Source organism: Streptopelia decaocto (genome assembly GCF_964273445.1).
Source record: "Streptopelia decaocto genome assembly, chromosome: 2".
Taxonomy (NCBI): domain Eukaryota; kingdom Metazoa; phylum Chordata; class Aves; order Columbiformes; family Columbidae; genus Streptopelia; species Streptopelia decaocto.
The window spans coordinates 37,318,778-37,339,828 of record NC_138655.1 but is presented as its reverse complement, the minus strand read 5'-3'; the positions used below and the strand labels follow the sequence as shown (position 1 = coordinate 37,339,828).

Genomic DNA, 21,051 nt, shown 5'->3' with positions numbered 1-21,051 from the left:
AACAGAAAATGCCCATTATTTTTACTACCCACAACACTTTTTTTCTTTTGTACTAGAAGGAACTATCTTGTACTTAAGTGACCAGAACAATTTTTTTTAAGTTCAGTGATAACAAACTGCAGCCAGCTCTGTGCAGCTGAAGGCTACCAGAAGAGCTTCTCATGAGACAACTCACAGATTTGAGATGGATTTTGTTAAAGAAGTACTATCTCCATTTACAGATGCCCAAAACAAACAAAAAGTACTATAATATCACAAAATCTTTGTGGCTCAAAAGCCACTTTCCCACTTTTCGTGACTATGTGATTAGTTGTGTCACCACAATTACAGAAAATTCACTTCTTATGTGGTCCACAGCTTGAAGACAGAAGTCCTTGATTGTGTTCTGAATCTTATGGCTTACAAATGAAAAAAAGGCTCTAAAGGCTTCAGCCTTCTCAACCACCGAAAAAGAATACTTTTGCTTTGTATAAGTCAATAGAATTACATCTTCCCATCTCTTTTATGAAAGCAGAATAAGCTTCAGACTGCTTTTAGAAGGTTAATATCCCAGTGGAAAACACCGGATTGGACTCGTCAGCAAATGTGGTTAAGCACAAGCGTGCCAGTTTATGGGAAGAAAAATAAGGACTGGGTTTAGCAGAGGACAGTCAATGTGCCAACTATGGTTTGCCACACACGGCTGCCAGCATTACAGACCCAGACAGACATCTGAGAGACAAATCACCGCTTCACAGTTTAGGAAAAAAAAAGTTTGCTTCATGATCAGGGCCATGTGCCCATTTTACTCTCATGCAATCCATACCATTCAAACATATGTAATTTTGCATACAAAAGGAAACCTAGAATCAGCCCCAGTCTTTTAAGCTCTCAAACAACATGTGTATTCAGATGGAAGTGAAAGTACTATTTTTAAATAACCTCAGTTACCAACAAGAAGTGGTGTCATCCTCTACAAACTTTTAGGGGATAAAAATTGCGTTCCAGACTCTGAACTGTAAACTCTTCAAGAATCAATGAATAAAGACATTTTAACTGTATCAAAATTGAGCCTTGAAACTCTGTTCAAAACATAAAATTAGTATCACATTGTTTCCACCAGGAATTAGTAGCACTGAGGTAAGGAAATACTACTGTATATTCTGTATCATAACATCAAACCAGGAATGTAATTTGCCTCAGCAAGAAAGTGCTGTCAAAAAAATTGAGCTTCTGCTCAGCTTAGAAGCACAAGTCCCACTAATCATAGAATCATAGTTTGGGTTGGAAGGGACCTTCAAAGGTCATCTAGTCCAGCCCCCATGCAATGTGCAGGGACATCTTCGACTAGATCAGGTTGCTCAGAGCCCTGTTCAGCCTGGCCTGGGATGTCTCCAGGGATGGGGCATCTACCACCTCTCTGGGCAACGTGGGCCTGTGGTTTACCACCCTCATTGTAAAATCAGAGGCTATGCAAAGGCTTAAAAGGAAGCCTTTGCTTCAGCAATTCACTGAATCACAACTTAAGGGAACTCTTATGAACTCAAACTACACTAAACTTGCAAGTATTATCCTTTACATGGTAAGGTAAGTCACCATGTAAAGATGCGGAGATGGTGAAGGCGAGGTCCAGCAGAAGCAAAGAACTTGGGCATGGTCAGGTTGTTGTCTTTAGCAAGATATTTGCTCCGTCACACATGGCCTGGTCTTCCCTTCTTGTCAGTAAATGCCACATGAGCAAACATGCAACAGATGCAGTAAGCTGGTTCCTCAACCAGAAAGAGATACCACGGCATTCCTCCCTGCCCCCCATGGACTGCTGGAGGGCTTCTGCAGGCACAGTGACGTTAGTGACAGGAGGGACGAATCACAACCCCGGCTAACATGCCCAGGTCGGCAAAACTTTGTTCGTGTTTAAGATGTCACAGAGAAATTCAGTAACTGTGACTCTTGCAAAAGAACCCCTAACTACAGTATATTTTCATCCTGCAAAGCAAAAATGCAAAGCTCCTGCTGTAACAAAATCCAAAGCCATTTCTTGGTAGAAGCAGGACCAGAAACCAGAGCTCTGTTCCATTTTCAAAAGCTCAGAGCATCAGGATTTGCTGTGATTTTGAAAAGTTTTTTCATATGCAAAAGTATTTCAGTTGTTACTAATGTGTTGTGAGTCACAAAACCACTAAATATACATACACAATTTACAGAACAGATTATTTTCATTTGGCTATATGATAAAGCTACGGCCACCATAGAATCTCTATGGTGTGAGCAACACTCTAAGGTAAAATCCCGGGCTTGCTGAAATTAATGAAAAACAATTGTCTAAAGTAAGGCCAAAAAGTCATGTCAAACACTGCAATAATACAAAGTCTGATAAGGGTCTGTTATCACATGTTTACTGCGTTAGCATGAGATTAGGAGAATTAGAGGTCTAAAGGTTAGAAAATGCCAGCTGTAGGAGATATTTCATAGGAAGGAAGATAAGCACAGTAAAAAAAAAGGGGACTTGAGATAAAGAAAGAAAACGCGATACTGAATGACAGAGAAACTGCCAGAAAAATCAGGAAAGACTTAAATGCACTGATTTTTTCATCTGTCTAAAACTGTTGAAAATCAGTTTGATCAGCCAGTCAAGAAGATTACGCTGGTGTCAGAGCAATGACAGAATTATATAAATGAAGAGAATAGTGACTGTTCTAATCCCTTTCCTGCAGAAGGCAGGTGTTGCAGCAAAGGCAAGAAGCTTTCAAGCTACTCTTGACCAAGCTGAAGGGACTACAGCATAGCTCAAGGGCAAAGTTTCAAGCTAGACAAAAAAAAAAAAAAATCCTAATATGTCTTGATTCAACATAAACCTAGTGAAATTCATAAAAATCAATAATTACAAATTCAATGGTTCAGTAAACTCCGAGTCAACATAAATTTTCTTCAAAAGCCAGAACACAGGTCTACCTGGGACTCATGGAGGCTGTCCACTCCAAGGTACATTTGACTAACAGCTGCCATCTCACTCCCGGGGCTTGAAATTCAATCATTTTTTCTTAGGAAGTTCATAAAACCTAATACTATTCTCAAGCTGAGATTAATTATATGATCCTGGGGAAAGGTGAGAGGATAGGTTGATGATCAGTATACTGAGCAAGACTTGGGGAAGAAGATGGATACAAATGGATAACTGGGGGAGCTATAATGAGTCTTTGGGAAGGACAAAGTGTTGAAGTCCCTGCTCCCTGGGTGTGAAGAAGCAGCAGGCTCCTGGCATGAGCTGAGCTGTAAGAAAGTGATGATATGAGGGTGAAGTGGGATGGGGAGAGATCAGCTGAAACCAGAGGGCAGGAAACAGAATGAAATTGCTCTTGCTGCTGCATGTTGACCATCCTAATTTGCTCTTTCATCTCCCTACTGCTCACTGGAGATGCACTCCATCACAACCTGCTTTGGGATTTCATCCCATAAGTTGAGAAATAAATCCCACACAAGGAGAACAGAGGGGAAATAAAGGGCAATTAGAGGCACTGGATGTTAAAGAGTCACATCTCCTGACAGCTATGTTGAAGATCCAGGTGGAATTGCCAGGTGACTTATCAACAAAAGCACTTCATTTTTTTATTGTCATTTTGTCTATGGAAAATCCCCTTACAGGTTCCAGTGTGATAAAACCAATTAGCAAAACCCACTCAAATGAAACAAAGAAGGGTCTCATTAGCCTGGCTTACCCCTGAGTACAGCGATGGGAATTCATGAAGACAGCTCCTATACAGAACAGTGAATTTTGTGAACAGTGAAAAAGTAAATTGAGAAATCGGAAAAGAAAAAAACAACACTCTAATACCTAGCAGAAAATGGGATGATACAAAATATAAAGCCTGCTGAAAGAGCAAAAAGTGATAAATACAGACTTTATCCTTTACTGACATAAATCTAGTATTACCCACCAGCCAGACTCTGCAGTCAGGTTATAATGATCAGCAGCAGAATTGCAGTAGGGCCCACGTTTGAATTTGCAGTAGGCACCTTGTTTGAATTACAGAACCCAATTGTGCTGCTTGCTTTCTATATACAGAGCAGTTCTGAGAAATTTTGCATGCAAACTCATGTTTATTGAGGAGGCTTTGACCAGTCCAACCTTGGAAAATTAAAGAGACATTTACGTACTGGCTTGGAGTTAAATTCATACTTGGGCAGACAATTAACTGATCTGACCCTTCCACAATCTTGAGAAATTAACTTACTACCATGAGCAGGAAATACTTTCCACTACTTTGCTGCCTTTAAGGAGATGATTTGATATTTGCCACAAAAAGTAAAAAGCACCATCTGGTACAGCAGGGCTGCAGCTATGTCTGATTGGTGTGTCTGGAACTAAATGGGATATCAGAGGTACAAGTGGTCATGGGTGTAACAGCAGAGATTCTGTCACCCAGAGCTCACTGAAAAAAAGCTGTGTGCATCCTGCACATGTGGGAATCCTTGGGCAGCCTTCACTTGAGAAGTCAGCATCATCATAGCACACATGGGGCTTTCCACCTTCCTGCCATCTCCAACCTCGAGGTCCCTCACTGAAAACTGAGCCTGGTGTGAAGGCTTTAATCCAATGACATACCAAATACCTCCAATTAGCTACAAAGTTGCAACTACAAGCATGCTGTTTTGCTTTTTTTTCACATGGTCTGTTGACAGAAACCACCTGATGTTCCAAATCAGCACATTATTATTTGTGCTGAAAACCATTATGAGAAAAATCTTCCTGGGCCTTTCCTTTCGATGAAATGAACCTTATCGCTACAGTTTAAGTTGCTTTATCCCTCACATTTCTATTGCATACAGTGCATTTGAGTCTCTGGAACTGCTGAAGCATAATTTGGAAGCATGAGATCACGCATATTCCTGGCTCCTAAACAGTAGTCTCAGAGGTATTATTAATAACAAGATACACTGCAATAGCATGCAAAACAAAACAAACAAGATTTTTTTAATGTCTAAGCAAAAGAACAAAGTGTCGGTTCATCTGGTCCCATCTGAATTCTCTCTTCTTTTCTATAGCCAGTTAATAAAACTGGCTGCTCTTCTCCTTTTTCCCAGAGGCAAGCAACCATGCAATGCGGAGACACGAAGTGTAGATAGATCGGTTCACACCCATGTTCTTGGGGTGGGGAGAAAGGATAGACAGTAAGTTGCTTCAGTCCATACTAACTTGCCATTAAGGCACAATTAAAGATATATCAGACGAGCTTGCCAGCACCTTTAAACAGTAGTATTCCATACTTTGAACGTGAGATAGCCTTGCTTTTTTTGGATGCCATCCTAGGCTATCTTTCATCCTTTTCAGTTAAATATTTTTGATGTGTAAAAGGACACACATATTCGCTTATGAGACTGAATTAGCCCCCCTTTCTTAAAGCAAAGACAGAATGGTAAGAACAACCTATGGGATAAACACTGGAGTACTCATCACTCAAAGGAAAAAATAAACCAAAACCAGGACAGCTTTCCATCCACAATTTCAAGCCAAATAGTGTTCAACCACAATTTAATGTAGTTGATGCAGGGGACACTGCAATGGTTTAGCCTGTGCAGGAGATAAGACTGGACAGGACATAACTGTATTTTATTTGACACCTGTTTGGGAGGGCCAAACATTAAGGTATGTCTGACTTCTGCAAATGAGATCATGAAGCCAAGAAGCCCAACAGATCTCTGCATTGTCTATTTTAGCTTCTTATCGCTGCAGAGCCAATAGAAGCAGCATGCAGAGTTTTATTTTAAAGTCTTCATGACAACAGGTTTTTAAGGCTCTAGATTTGTTATAGCTGATGTGGTTCTATATGAAGTCCACAGGTTACAAAAAAAATCCTTTCTCTTGTAATGCCAAAATATCAAGTAGGATCTAGCAGCATTTTCACTACATAGGATGCAAGAAACTAAACAGCTTACAGAAAAAAAAAAAATTACTCGCTCACATATGCAAAAATCCTTTGAAGCTTAATTATAATTCTGTATCTTAAAGCAGCAATACCAGAAATTCAGCTATCTGTTCAACCACAAACCAGACATTGCGCAAGCAGCTGCTTCCCAAACCACGGAACACTGACATACATGGGGAAATTCTCCTGTCCTGCTGTGAACAATTCTGTGTCACTCTTCAGTAGCAACACACAATTTAACCTGGCTTTAAAGGGTATTATGTGCAAGCCGCTAGGGCAAAAACTTCAAATTACCCTCATCTGGTCCTCAGAAGGAGTTCAGGCTTTGAAGCCGGCTTGTTGCACTTCAGGGCCTGGAAATGAATCTCCACCAGTCACAGATGCTGTGATGGCAACTGCCACCGAAAAGCTCAAACATCTTTTGTGTACCACCATGCACTTTAAGCATCATCAGATACACACATCTAAGTCCTACTGTTGCTGAATCAGAATCTTTCAGACAAGTGTTTGAGGTTAAAAAGTGCACCACGTACAAGCCTGCCCTCCCAGTCCTTAGACTTTTCCTCTCTGTTTTGCCCAAATATCATTTCTGCAGGTTCATTGTGTTTTACAATTGGTTCTTGGGTAACTCCTGAACTGAGAGACATTTTCACTTCTCGTACAGCTACACAGCTGCTCCTTTTTAAATGGGAATCACACACGAGCATTTCAGTGTGGGCTCTGGCAACGTGTCTCGCCCTCAGCTGTAGGGTTTGAAAATTTGCTATTTAAGCAAAACAGTTATCTTGCTGAAAACTAACCTAGACATCTGAAAATCTTTTAAAAATTAGAAAAGATTCCATCCAACAAAATAACAGAAGTTTTCCTAAGGAATAAGGAAGAAACTGGAAACATTTTACAGATACTGATACCTACCGAAAGAATAGCAAACCTTACAGAGATGCTTTTTCTGTCTTATGAAGTATTAGGTGAGTAAATATCATACATTCCTGAACAACTGAAGGAAAAAATGATACTTTGTCATCAAGCCACCATTTCAGCTATCTTCAGAGAAGCTTCCCAAACATGACTCCCAAAGCTTCTCATGCTGAAAAAACAGCTGGAGAGAATTAGTACAGCTATGATTTCTCACACACCAGAAGCTCTGAAGAGGAGCTATTTTAACCTAAAAAACCATGCCAGCACTGAAGAGGAAAATGTGAAGCAGTACTTCCCAGCTAGAGAAGCGATGACCAACACTACTGTAGCATCAGTTGAGTGGACCAGTAATGGAAGTTGCACAAATTCTCTCCAAGGAGATACCAGCAATTGTCCTTCCTTCAGTAAGCATCCTGCTTTTGTTAACCAGATTGAATGAGAGTATCTCAAAGTACTTTGATATTTCTTGGGGCCCTATTAGAAAGTCAGAGAACACCTCTCTGAAACCTTCAGAGACTACAGTATTACACCATGACAAAGGGGAAAACCCACCCTTCTGCTGAAAGAAAAAGTATAAAACTACTGAAATACTGACTTCTCAGGAAGTTCATCACCAATTCTCTGCCAATTCTGTCTACTGTGCTTTAACAGCAGTAGTTTCTCTTGGTAAGGAATATACAGGTTCCTTTTTTTTTTAAGTAATTACTGCTAGAGCTAGTAATTGCAAAACTTCTGCATTCTCACAGTGCTGAAATGAGACCATCATTTTTCTTTAAATACCATGTCAATATAAAAAGTAATGAAAATGCGGCAATTTTCTATGATCATTTTTTTTCAACGTACCATTCAAAAAAAAAAATCCATATTTTGTTCAATATTTCTAGGTAAGGCAAGTGACATAAGAATTTGTAATGACCACTCAGGAAAAATCTGGGCATGGGTGTCCTGAGAAGCAAGGAATCGGGGTGAGGAAAGCACTGGCTAGTGAGTGGATTGCTGATTTTTCTGACTTTATACTGTCTCTTAGCCATCAGTAGCAGATTGACTCATGCAAACAAGAACTCCACGGGTGCTGAGTGAGGCTGTCAGCAAGCAACACGAGTACAGCTTGTGACAAACATGCACAGGCTCTCTGACAGGTCCCTGGGATGCCATGGACCAGGAAGGAGATGGTTCTTCAACTTCCCACTACAGACATGAGCCTGGAATGTGCAGCATTGCAATCTGGGTTTTCACTGCAGTGCCAGGAAGGGACAGCTGTTTAACAGAGAGGACACTCCTCTAACGTCACATTTTAGCTTCATTTTGCTCATCTGTTCTTCCTTCATGTCCCTCCACAGGGCTTGAGCAGGCCACCATGTCGGGATGCTGTGCAATACTCTTCCAAATCATCAGGGATGCATCTGTTGCATTCAGCTAGAACCTCCAACCGTCAGGCCTGCAGTATGAGGGAGAACTTTTTGTTAAAGAACATAGGAATATTGCTTAGAAAACTACAAGATTAAATCACAAGAAGCACAACCATAGCATTTTTCTGCTGATTTGAATTACGAATAGAAAGTACGAGCAGTTAAGAGGAAACAAGATATGTTCTATACGAGAGCCAAGATTTTTTTTCCTGACATGTGCCAAACAAGGAGAAGAAACAGAAGAATCTGGCACCATTAAAAACAGTTTGTGGAGAAAGGAACTGAATATCTACAGCCAAGCTCCATGTGGTTTGTAAAGAGGAAACTTTTGTTTTATGGGACTCTCAGTCAGCCAAAATTCTCCCAGACGGCGTGCAAATGGATATTAGCCTAAAAACCTACATGCATCTTGTAGAAGGATCAGTAAATGGTGGGGAAAGAAAAGGAACACTACTGAAGTTTTAAATTAGAATTCAAAATCTGCCTCATGGTTGAAAAAGTTAGTTTACCAGACAGCTATAATGTCATATATGGTAAGTGTGTTGGAAAGAAAAGGCAGCAAGTTAAAACAGAAAACTAGAAGTCAGGAAAATGAGTTCCAAACCGGGCTCCACTACCAAGTAGCTCTATAAAACTTGGATAAAAAAGACCGCCAACTTAAATGTGAGATTTTCCTTAACTTCATATAGTGTATTAACATCGCACTTATGCTGTTTCTTTTAGCTTCTATATTTCCCCCGCTCCTTGGCATCACTATGCACTAAGTTAAATGAGTGACTAGATGGAGTACTGAGAATGGTTATATTACTATACCAAAACAAGCTCTGCCCAGCTTCTTCATCAAAATACTTGACTGAAAAATTCCCAAACAGTTTTATATGGGACGCTAATTCTCATAACTAAGCAAAACATTAAAGTGGCTGACATGATCCAACAGCTTAGCTGAATATTGCAATTAAATGTGGCATTTGTCTTAAAACCGTAAATGGAACTTGTACTTCAGCACACAGGAGAAATGGAATGGGCAGGCAACAGTTCCTCAGCAAAAGCTGCGGGGTTATACCATGGAATGATTTTTTTCATCTTCTCTGGCAACTGAGCACCCTGTGAAGCATTTGGCTATGTTATCTGTAAATCAAGAGGAGCCCACATTGAGCTCCAATTTACAGCAGAGGAACTGAGGCAGAGTCTGCAGGCAAGACCGCAAGCTTGGGGAGCACCCAGTGCCTGCATTCCTTCTCGTGGGCCCAGGTAGATCTGCAGGTCAGATTAATCTTCCTGCAGTCACCTGACAATTTAGATCTCTAGTTATATCACCAACAATTAAAACACACCAAGTGTCAAATTTCACCATCATGCTTAAAGGAGAAGTAGTTAATATCTCCTCTAAGAGGATAACAGGATTAAGACTGGCCCCTTCGTGTCTGCCTTCACACCAGCCTATATATTTAATGTTTCAGCTAAGGTTTGCCAACTAGCTTGCTTTCCTCCTCTAAATATAGTAGCAAGCATGAAGCTCATTTTTTAAGCAGTCTGCATTTCCTCGTGTTCTCCTCATTCATACCATTAGAGCTATCAACTTAAGAGGAGGAGCAGAAGGGTTAATCGCTCAGTACTTTCCGTAAGCTCTGTGCATTTGTGCACAGTGCTCTAGATGGATGCTCCATGCTTCGTGTTGCACTGAAATAATAAAAAGAGCAGAAAGCAATTCCAGTTTATTCTTGCCCTTTAATTTTATCTCCTCCAAAGAACAATGAAAAGAAGAAAGCAAAACCAAGCACTTTAAGAATAAAACTTAATTACAGGCATTTTTCACAAAAACACTGGAAGGAAAAAACCACTGTAAAAGCATAGACCATTGTTATTCCAGTGAGAAACCTGAAACTAGCAGTTCTTATTGCCACTAAAAATATCTCCGCCCCACACACACATACGTTTACCAGGATGGCATCTACTGATGGGTTTTGGATGCTAATCAAGACCAGACCAGGTACAAACTAAAGCTGAACAACCCCCAACAAAGTAGGTCAAGAAAACTGGGAGGGAAGGGAAACTGTTGCTAGGTGGCAGTGTACCTTAAGCAAAGAATACTGTAAATCATAGATTACTGGAAAAGTTTGCTATCTGCTAAAAGAGGTGCCATCTTCAGAGCCTTGGTAGGAAGCAGATCCCAAGATGTACATGATACCCAGACTACATATCAGAAGGATGAGAAGCAGCACTGGAAAAAAACAAAAACAAAAACAAAAACCTGCCTTGAGACATGGTATCGTTCAAGACCCACAACTTAATGGCTCTCCAGGTCTGTTAGTGCTGTAAGAGAACCCAAAAGCCAGTGAATTGAGTCCTGTACATCTTGAGAAGGTTATGGTTTCACTTACTTCATTTTATTTGACCCTCTTGAAGCTCTTACCAGAAGAAGCATGCAGCTTCCACCATAAGCATAAGCTCCCACCAGATCTTGGTACAGCAGTGGACAGTTGACAGAAAACCCAAGTGTGGTGGTGAGAAAGAAAGGTTTTTTAAGGGTACTTAAGAAACAGAATTGTTACTTTTCTGCCTTAAACAGTTTCAGTCTTCAGTCCTAATCTTTACAGAGTGGAGCAAAGGTGGACAATAACATTAAACAAACAGAGGTCATGAAAACACATGCATTCTCTACAACTCCAACCAAAAGGATGGAGAAAAGGCCCCTGTAGAAAGTCAAGGTAAGAAGGGAGAGGCTAGATTTTTCTAGTATCCTTCTATCTGTCCTTCCTGATGTTCCCTCCAACAGAAAACTACCTTAACATATTGCCTAAATTAGCAGAAGTGGTGAAAAAGACAGGCTGATGACATCTTGTGAACTACAATTCGCTTGGTAAGAGAGCTGTTAGCAAGCTCACAGCTTGTCACAGAGAAGGATAAGATGTTCTTGAAAGCAAAGATGAAATCTATATTTTTTTCAGCAATATCTATCTGGGTTCAAGAGAGCAATTTTTTGGAAAAGTATCTTAGATTAATGCGATTGTATAGATTGGAGGTATTTTAGAGGACTGAATAAAAGAGAAAAATGAAAGACACTTTGCTCCAGCAAGGCTTTAAACCTGTAACTCAAGCCATAGCAAAATCCCTTCTGAGAAATGTATCAAGTAGCCCTTATGTTGACTTTAATCTACTATTATAGCATGTTCTGACACATTAGAAACTGGTCAGAAATAATACATTAGAATGTATGTGCCACATCTAGCCCAGCATGGGAATTCCTATACTGCTGTACAGTAAAATAGACACAGGTCACACATGCCACATATCACATAATTCCCCCAAGCAATCTTGACTGTGAAGCCCATTTGTAATAATTAAAATACCAATCTTACCAACCTACAGAGTTGCAGAGTGAATAATTTTTACAAACCATTTCATCAGCGTAGCTCACACAGGCCACGTGTTAACTTTCCAAGCAGACATAAACTTCTCATGAGTACTTCCAGGTTGGGTTTCTATCTTCTTCATCTGACAAACTTCGGGATGCAAACCTCAGGACTGCAGGATCCAATTTCAACAGATAAATACAGATGCAACAATCTGTGTTCCACTTCTCCCCACTGCCCCCTTTCCCAAGCCGGTGGTTTTAATTTGTGGTCAGCCTGAGCCTCTTCCTCTTCCTGGTAGTTTACAGCATCCGCCCCGCAAGGAGGGAGGTAGAGGGCATCCCAGCCTGGTCCCCAAATTGCTGGTTACAATTTATGATCACTTTCAGGCATGGACATGCAATAAACACTAGCAGGCAAAAATAAACATCAATTTGAGCAAGAAAAGGTGGCACAGTACCACACTGACAAGAAGCCACCAGGAGCCAACCCCTGCTGGTCTGGAGGGCCCTTCCCTGACCCTGGCAGCATTACTGCTGGGAGACAAGCAGGAGTTGGCCTCACCTGCCCCCTCACCTGGGCACGGCTTGTGGAAAAACAGTTTGAAATCAGAAATAAAAACCATAAAGCTGGGGCAGACTTAGTCACTTTATTAAAATGAAAGAGAATAATATGTACAATTTCCAGTTTAGGAAGTCATCAGGTTTTGCCATAGCAGAAGTATTTTCATGTGGAGGCACAAAGGAGAAATTTTCTCTCTGGAGAAAATACATTCCCCAGCAAACAGCCCAGACAGGCTCTTCTCTTTCTGTAGCATGCAGAAGGCAACAAGCCTCACTTGACACTGGAGTTTAACTCAAAATAAAATTTTCTGTGATTAAAGAAACTTTTGTTCTACTTCTGTTTCTTCACCATCTGTGATACGAAACCTGGCAAAGACTCCAATTAGTTTCCTTTGTGTTATTACTGCCACCAGCACTCAAATGATAAACATTTATACAAAAGGAAATTCCTCTTCCTTTCTTCGCTGTCTCCGAAGAGTAATGTGAATACTTTAATAAGGAAACCTTTACTGAACTCACTCTGAAACCTTGTAACACTAGATTACTCCAACTGCACTACAGAAAAAAGGCAAAGGCAGATTAAGCCAATATAACACCTCTTCTGACAAAATCTTTTCTCCAGTAATGAGCACTCAGCCTGAGAGGAAAGGAAGTAGAAGCACCTCACACCAAGAAAGGCAAAACCCTGCAACATCTGCTTAAGGAACATCTGGGATGGATTTGGAGAGTTTTCTTCTCTGGGACATAGAAACCCTCGTTACGCTCCCAGACACGTAACTCTCAGAGCCACACTGGTGGTTTGTGCCTCACCTCAGTTGAGCAGGACAGAGGCATCATCTGGCAAAACAAACCTGCCAAACTCGGAAGAACAAATTAGCACTCAGTGGTGTATTATTTACTTACTTAAACTCTTCATTTATATATACACACATTTGACTACTGTTGCTACCGTAGATGGAATCCATGCATAGTTGTGGTTAAGATGTTAAATTTGATTATTCTGGTAAAGTTTATCATGGTATCTTAAACACAACAAACAGTCCCTTTATACAGAGTTTGCACACTGGTACAAGTATACCAACACATAAATTTCTATAAAAACATGTGCATAGGTGAAGCAGCAACATTTTTTTCTAGCATAGGCAAGCTCTACAAAACCCAAATTATTTGTGTTTCTGTCCAAATGGGTAGGAGCCATGATCAGGACTACAACCTTGACTTTGGCATGTATTCACAGAGTAATTTGCCAACAGTCCATAGGTCAACACATTCCCAAATGGTTCCTGAGTGGGAGGGGTAGCCCCACCTGCTCCTGGGTTTGTTAGGTTCAAACAGAAGAAAGTGGAAGAAGAAAACTGACATGTGTAGGACACACATGGATGGATAAACAGGCAAGTGGAGATCACAAACTTGCACCAAATCTGAGGAGCATGAACTAAGCTTTATCCCCATTTTTTAATCCACTGCATCCTTAGCATGGTTTTTCTTCTGCAGATCAGAAACGGCTGCTGAAGGCAGCCAGGATACTGCCTGGCATCTCTCAAGACCACGCACAATTTCTTTTATGCTAAAAAAGTAAGGAATAGTTGCACATTTCACTGGCACAGGATAGCATATCTACACCAGCACCTTATGCTAAGGGCTGTACTACACCAAGGTTGATGGATTTTTCCACTTTTTGTCCCCAGCTGCTTCCACTCCGGTGCTTTGTACATTTGCTTGAGAAACAATACAGGATTTAAAGACATAGTTTATTAATTGAACAGCAGTTTGCTTTTTAGGGCAAGAAAGTATGCCTTCTTGTTGAGGCCTCCTGTATAATACTCTTCTCTTTTGGCACAAATGTTCAAACAATTTTGCTACAGACTCTAAAGAGCTGACTTTAAAAACTCTACAGCCACAAAGGTTATGAAAATAACTCAAAATCGGTTCTTTAATAATTTTTGCCTATCATTCATCTGGCTGAAAACTTAATAGCAAGAGTTTTGCCTGTTTCCATTTTTAATAAAACTTCAGCCTATTACAACTCTGCTAGAATTTCTACAAGTAACAGGCACAATCTTAAAATATGGCTGAGCCAGTAGAAGACCTTCTAGCCTTAAAATTACACACAATACCATTTGGCCTATGTCCTTACTGCTCCCCTTTTGTTTTCTGTGCTGACCTCCTTTCGGAAGCTAAACTCTCAGGAAACTAAAACTATTTTAAAAAGTATATAGTCTTTTGCTGGTTTAACTCCCAGAAGCAGCTCACAGGGGGCCAGATAAGCAACAGGGAGGATGAAGAGGAGTGACCAGTCTGGCAGCAGCAATCCACTTGGTAAACTGAGCTGAAACATACAAGCTGCATCCTAAACTACTCTGTCAGGCAGTTTGTTTTATGAGATGACCTCAGCTGAACATTGGAATGGATGTCTTCCACTTCAGGGATGGATTGGACTCTCTAACTCGAATCACATTAACAACGATTCCAAGAGAAGTATCATGGAAATAATCCATCTCCATCTACAGTCAGTGACCAGATGTCTTCTGGGATCAAATCAAGAATTTTCCCTGTTTTTCTCTGTTGATTCATTCACTCTATACATGGTCCCAAAGTTAGGGTTATTTGCCTAAAAACTGCCAGACTGACTTTCTGACCCTTTTTTAGAGGCTAGTACTGGAATTTCTTTTTTCGCCTTTGTTTGTCTACACCTTCCAAAAGTAACTTTTAATGATTAGGAAAAGTAACTGTTTACTATTCAGAATTAAATCTAATATTTGCTATGTGTTTTATTATATGATTGGAAAAAAAATAACCAAACAATACAGTGAATATGGATCCCTCCCCTTCTTTACTCCTCCTTCACCAAGTCTTTTACACACATTTATTCATCAGCTGTCAAACAGACACTGAGGAGCCTCAAGCATTGGCAACAAAAGTGAAAAATACCCAGGAAAAGGTTCGCATATAAACAAACAGGTGTTGTCCAAAAATATAAAGAATGGTTCCAGACAGTACTTCTTTCCCTCAAAAAAATGCAACTTCATGTGTCCCAAAGTATGTGTGCGCCTTCTGTGAATTTTTAAATGGTACTATTGAAAGGAACTAAAGGCAACACTGAGGGGCACTAAAGAAAGTCACCGAAATGTCCACGACACAAGTTCTAGTGGCTTTGCTAATGCCACTGTCAGTTACTTATCACAGAGAAAAGTGGCAGCGAAGAGTCTGTTGCAACCCAGCAAGAGTATCAGTCACCTTTGCCTCGGTAGATACGCTCAGTGCACCGTGGACTCCGCGGGAACATTGTCAAGTCCCGCACCTTCATGCGTGCTACATAGGGCGCACAAGTAATACTCAGGTTTTCAGCCAACCTAAGGGTCACTGCCAGGGTCCAGGCTACGTGCTTCGTGCACCCCTTGTTTTGGAGCACGGACTCCCACGCACCTACGAAAGGCGAGACCCGCTTCCCGGGCGCTCCGGCCGCGCCGAGTACCCACGTGCGAGCGGCGGCCCCCACACACCACCCAGGAGCGGAGCCGCCGTCCGCAGCCTCGCAGCCCCGCACCGCCCCGGCCCTCCCTCGCCTCCGGCCGCGGCGCCGCAGCTGAGCGTCGCGTCGCCGGAGCCCCGCCGAGGGGCGGCCGCCCGGGGCCCCGCGGCCCCCGCGCTCGCCCCATCCGCAGCGGGGGGCCGCCGGCCGCCATCCCCCGGGGCCCCACCGCCCCCGGCCCGGCGGGGCGGTGGCGGCGGCGGCGGGCGCTGATAGGGCTTCCCGGCGCGGAGGGGCGGGCGGAGGGACGCGCGGCCCAATGCACGGCTCGGCGGCGCGACTCCCGCCTCGCAGCCCCGCTCCCCCGCCGCGGCCGTGCAGGAATGCGGCGGCGGCCCCTCGCCCCGCCGCCCTAGTACCTTTTCCTCCTGCAGAGCACGCATACGGCACAGAGCAGCAGCGCGGCGGCGGCCGCCCCGCCGTAGGTGCGGAGCTGCAGCGCGTCGGGGCCCATGCCGGCAGAGCTCGCCACGGTGGCCTCTGGTGCCTCGCCGCCACCCGGGAGGAAAGTTTCGCCCGTCCCCCGGCTCCCTGCCGGAGAAGCGCCCGGCCCGCCGGCCCTCCCCGCCCACCCCGAGCCCAGGGGGCTGGGTTTGGCTGCTCGGAGCCCGACTTGGCGAGCGGGCCCGGTGCGACCCGGCCGGCTCCTCCCCGAGGAGCGACAGACGCGGGGAGGGTCGCGCCCGCCCGCCCCCGCGGCTTCCCGGCGGCGGAGGGGAAGCCCCGGCCTTGGGTGTGCGGGGCACGGCTGGGTTCCGGTGGAGAGGTCCCAGGACGGACACCGGGGCAGGGTGTCAAGGGGCATCCCACTGCGCCGGTAAACGGCCCGCGCCGCCGATCTTCTTCAGCCCTCCCCGCACCCCGGGAGGGGCTCGGTGCCCCCACAGACTCGGCTGCCCGAGCAGCGATGGCGTGTCCCCAGTGCAAGAGGTGCCAAGCTTGAGCAGGTAGCAGCTCTGGCAGCCCTTTCGTCTCCGCTTGGTTTTGGTACACCCGATTGTGCCCCCTGCTTAAAAAGCAAGAGAACACCCTTCAGCTTCATAAAACTTCACCTGCAGTAGGATAAACTAGACGTGAACAGTGGAGGTTGGCTCTTGATGCTGTGCTGCGTGAGAAAAAGCCAGGTCCAGTCCCCGAGGTAGCACTTCCACTCCTCTCAGTCCCACTGTGCCAGCCCTTCTGGTGTGTTACAGAGAGGACCAGGTGAGAAACCAAAAACAGAGGCAAGAGAGAGATCCCCAGCTTGAGGAAGCAGGATGGGGCAGAGTGGGGCCGAGGTCCAGGGAGTTTGGTATTCTGTGGCTGGGCAGGGTGCTAACAAAATAGTGGACCAACAGGAGTACCTCCCAACTCTGCTGCCACTTGGTACAAGGTGCACTGAGAAACATTGCTGTGATGTCAGATGCCATTTAATGCAAATTCACATTGAGTAAGGTGCTGTAGGTTCTGGAATCGTGATTTGGTTGAATGCTGCCAGACAGAATTTCACGTACCTTACTCATTCTCGGCTGCATGTGGTATTATGAAATAGTTTTTCACTGTATTTGGTGGTTTATACATTTGTTTCGTCTTGGAAACAAGTCACACAGAATAACAGAATGTTAGGGATTGGAAGGGACCTCAAAAGATCATCTAGTCCAATTCCCCCTGCTGGAGCAGGAACACTTAGATGAGGCTACACAGGAATGTGTACAGGCAGGGTTTGAATGTCTCCAGAGAAGAAGACTCCACAATCTCCCTGGGCAACCTGTTCCAGTGCTCTGTCACCCTCACTGTGAAGAAGTTTCTTCTCAAATTTAAGTGGAACCTCTTGTGTTCCAGTCTGAACCCATTACCCCTTGTCTTACCATTGGTTGTCACTGAGAGAGCCTGGCTCCATCCTCGTGACACTCACCCTTTATATATTTATAAACATTAATGAGGTCACCCCTCAGTCTCCTCCAAGCTAAAGAGACCCAGCTCCTCAGCCTTTCCTCATAAGGGAGATGCTCCACTCCCTTAATCATCTTTGTTGCCCTGCGCTGGACTCTCTCCAGCAGTTCCTTGTCCTTCTTGAACTGAGGGGTCCAGAACTGGACACCACATACATGTCATACAACACTCAGTTTTCCGAATTGCCTTGTTGTAAGTTTCCTCTGAATTGTAGATACTCAAATGTATCTTAGCAGATCAAAAGGCCAGTTAGCTAAAAAGCCGTCCTGACTTCAGCAGATCTCATCATTTTTAGAGGCCTGACTCACATCTGAGGGTTTGCAATTGGCAGCACTGTGTGTCTTCTTCCTCAGACATTCCTGTTAATTTCAGTGAAATACTCAAAAATGCCATTGTATTAATCAGATAGCATCTAATTCATGTGTCTCACACCAAAGTGTCTCAGAATCTGCTCACTACTGCTTAAAACCATCAGCTGTGCCCCCAGAGATAAAAAAATCAGACACCCTTGTTGTGCAATACAGCACACTGAGGGAAACCATAAGACAAACCAACGTTTCACCCGTAGTTCTGTAGGGCTTTTTGCAGGGAACTGTATTTGAAATCCCCAGCTTGGGAATCCCAAGGGGTTTCTTAGCTACCAATCCTGTTAATTCCTGGAAAAATAGTAATTTAGAACCGTAAGGCATTACACAGTGTAAAATATTACTCATTTTACAAGTGACCTCTGCTGTGAAAATTGAGTGTTTCACTTCAGTATAATGAGAAGTGTTCACATACAATTAAATAGCTGTGGCAAATGGAGTAATCCCTTATCCCGATTGGAACTATCAAAACGTTGAGAAGATCACTGTAGTTCTGGCAGAGGGCATGAGGCATGAAGAGGGTTACAACAATACTTTTTTTTTTTTTTTAATTTGCACTGTTTGTACTGTGAAGTTACTGTTTCGGATCAATTGCAGGTGAAAAATCACACCGCCACACACCAAAAACCACCAGAACGTGAGGAAGACTGTGTTATTTTAATATACAGTGAACACCTGAAAGGTTCTAAGTACCCTGAGAGTGCTCTGTACTCTTCTGTGTCAATCCTTTAAAAAGCCCAAGAGGATGGATTAATTTCTCCTCAGCTAGTAAAGGAACCTCAAAGAGTTAACAGCCCAAACCTTTTGAAGTTTGGTGTCATATATAGTATGAACTACCTTGATGCAGATGCAGCTGGGTGGTGTTTGCGCATAACGTACAAAATACAAGTTATAATACAAGGTGTTTCAAAAAGATGGACCAGATTTGCTTTCAAATTGGGTCCATCTTTTTAAAACGCCCCAGAGATGTGTCTGTACATACTGGCATCTCAACTAACTAGGGAAAGAAGGTCAGGGTGAATAGTCCCTTTTAACATAGCTGTAGCAGAAAAGAGTAAATTTATTTCATTTTCTGGAGGTGCAAGCCTCATCTTATAGTGATATGGTCTCGTGTTGAAAAATGACTCCTAAGAATTGGAGGGGTTTTCACTTTTAAGCTGATCTTCATTAAGCTCTCACTGCAGCACAGATGTAAGTGAGGAAGAAGAATGCAAATGCTGTTATATTTGGAAAAAGGGTAATGCTACTCTCTATCTGGATACAACTGCATCCAGTTGTTATTTGTGCTGGTGGTGTGTAATTGCTGTTTTCCCCTGACAGTGTTATTGGCTCCTTGGTGAATTTTTCAAGCGCAGTCCCTGTGCTTAGAAAGCTGATAGAAACAACTGCAGGCTGGAGAGAGGTGAAGGCATTTGCAGGTATATACTGGAGGGGCGGGAGGGATAGAGAATTCATAAGCTAAGCTTTGAGGGCTTTTCAGTTGGAAGACACCAGTGATTTTAGAGAGGTTCTTAATATCATGGTAGTACGCCTAGATAGATAGATAGATGCTCGGTTACATTTCTCCTGTTTAAATTGTGAACATTCTGTACATATGCTACAGTTCAAAATGCATACTGTGTGTATGTTTCATACTGCCAATGTTGTAAGATGATATAGATCATATTTTTTTGTCTTATGAAAATGCAGAAGACTCAAAATAAACTTCGAACAGTATATACTGCAATCTGTACTGTATGTTACACATCAGAGTGTGATTTTGCTATATGCAGCACATGGACAAATGCCTGTTCTACGGGGTAGCCTTAGTGTGCACAAGAATTTAAACTCCTAGGTTTAGACAAGTGCATATTCTCTATCACCGAAACACCAGTGAGATATGTGTTATAAGCAGTGGCAGGAACAAGGCTTATTTTTCTGCTTGCCCAGCACTACTCATTCTAAGGCTATTTTCAACAGCTTATAGCTTTGCTCTGCTGTAACCATTGCAGTTGCAATACTGCAAATCCATTCTTGCCTTCAGTTTAAATGCGCTTGAAGTATTCCAACCAAAACAGTCTATGTATTTTTGTGAACAATGCTAAGGAAAAATACCCATGCTAACATTTTTAGTGGTTTTGAGAAATGGCAGTGGCATCACACTTTGAAACAGGGTCAACAAATTAACCTCTGTGTCAAAGATAATCTGTCCAAATTTATTTAGGTTATCAGCTCCACAAGAAGAAAGGTTTTGTACACTCTAGTGACCCACTGGACCTTTGGAGCTTAATTCCCTGAAGATGCTACTGGAACTGGGTCTGCTTCCAGCTCTTGGTTCAGCAGCTGTTTGCTCTGAAAGTGAAGCTCTGAGCTAATAGAGATCAGGCTGAATTCAGGGCAACGAAACTAAAAGCCTTTTTGTTCACTGTTCTCTGTCTCCCTTCCTGCTGGAATACAAGTGAAGGAAAGTGCAGTGATTTAAGTGTAGGATGAAAAGGCTACAGACCTCTCAAATATCACTCACTAGATTTAAGATCAACACATTTTATTCTCGCTTTGTGTTTTCTCTTTTGTGAACAGATCAGTTTTTCTTTTAACACTTTTGTAATGCAGCCCTGCAACCTCTCTCCCATGACCTCCTGTGTCAATACGGCTGATCGGCCTGAGCTCTGAACAAGACCCCATGCTGAGAGGAGCAAGAAGTGCCACTCTTCTGCCCCTGCACTTCAAATGTAGCCCCCCTTCCCACTATCATGTTGATTGACACGCCAAACACATACCTGTTACATGCACCAACACATGGACTTGTGTTGTATCAGGGAAAAAAAAGAAGCTGAGAAGTCTACAGGGGCAGGGGTGGTGAGGTTGGCTGGTAGAGATGGAGAGCTGAATAGGCAAAGAGATTATGAATGGGAGTCAGAGAGGGAAATAGAAAAGAGGATTAGGAACAGATGTGTGGAAACTGGGGATGAAGGAGCAAGATTCAATCTGAGAACCAAAGGAAAGGAGAGAAGAAGAGGAGAGTGAGAATATGAAAGATTTTGAGGAGGAGTGTGAGAGAACTGGCGCTGTCTCAGTGAAAAGATTAAGGTGTGGA

At 43.0% G+C, this 21,051-nt stretch overlaps 1 protein-coding gene across 1 annotated transcript in view; it reads right to left on the bottom strand.

The window, feature by feature from the left end:
* The window catches only part of CYP7B1 (cytochrome P450 family 7 subfamily B member 1), a 126,159-nt gene extending 109,970 nt beyond the window's left edge, over nt 1-16,189 (bottom strand). Inside the window, exon 1 of the mRNA XM_082044270.1 lies at nt 16,038-16,189. Within this exon, the coding sequence (XP_081900396.1) occupies nt 16,038-16,132 (95 nt within the window). The 5' untranslated portion in view covers nt 16,133-16,189. The remainder of the gene's footprint in view (nt 1-16,037) is intronic.
* Between the last annotated feature and the right edge of the window lie 4,862 nt (nt 16,190-21,051).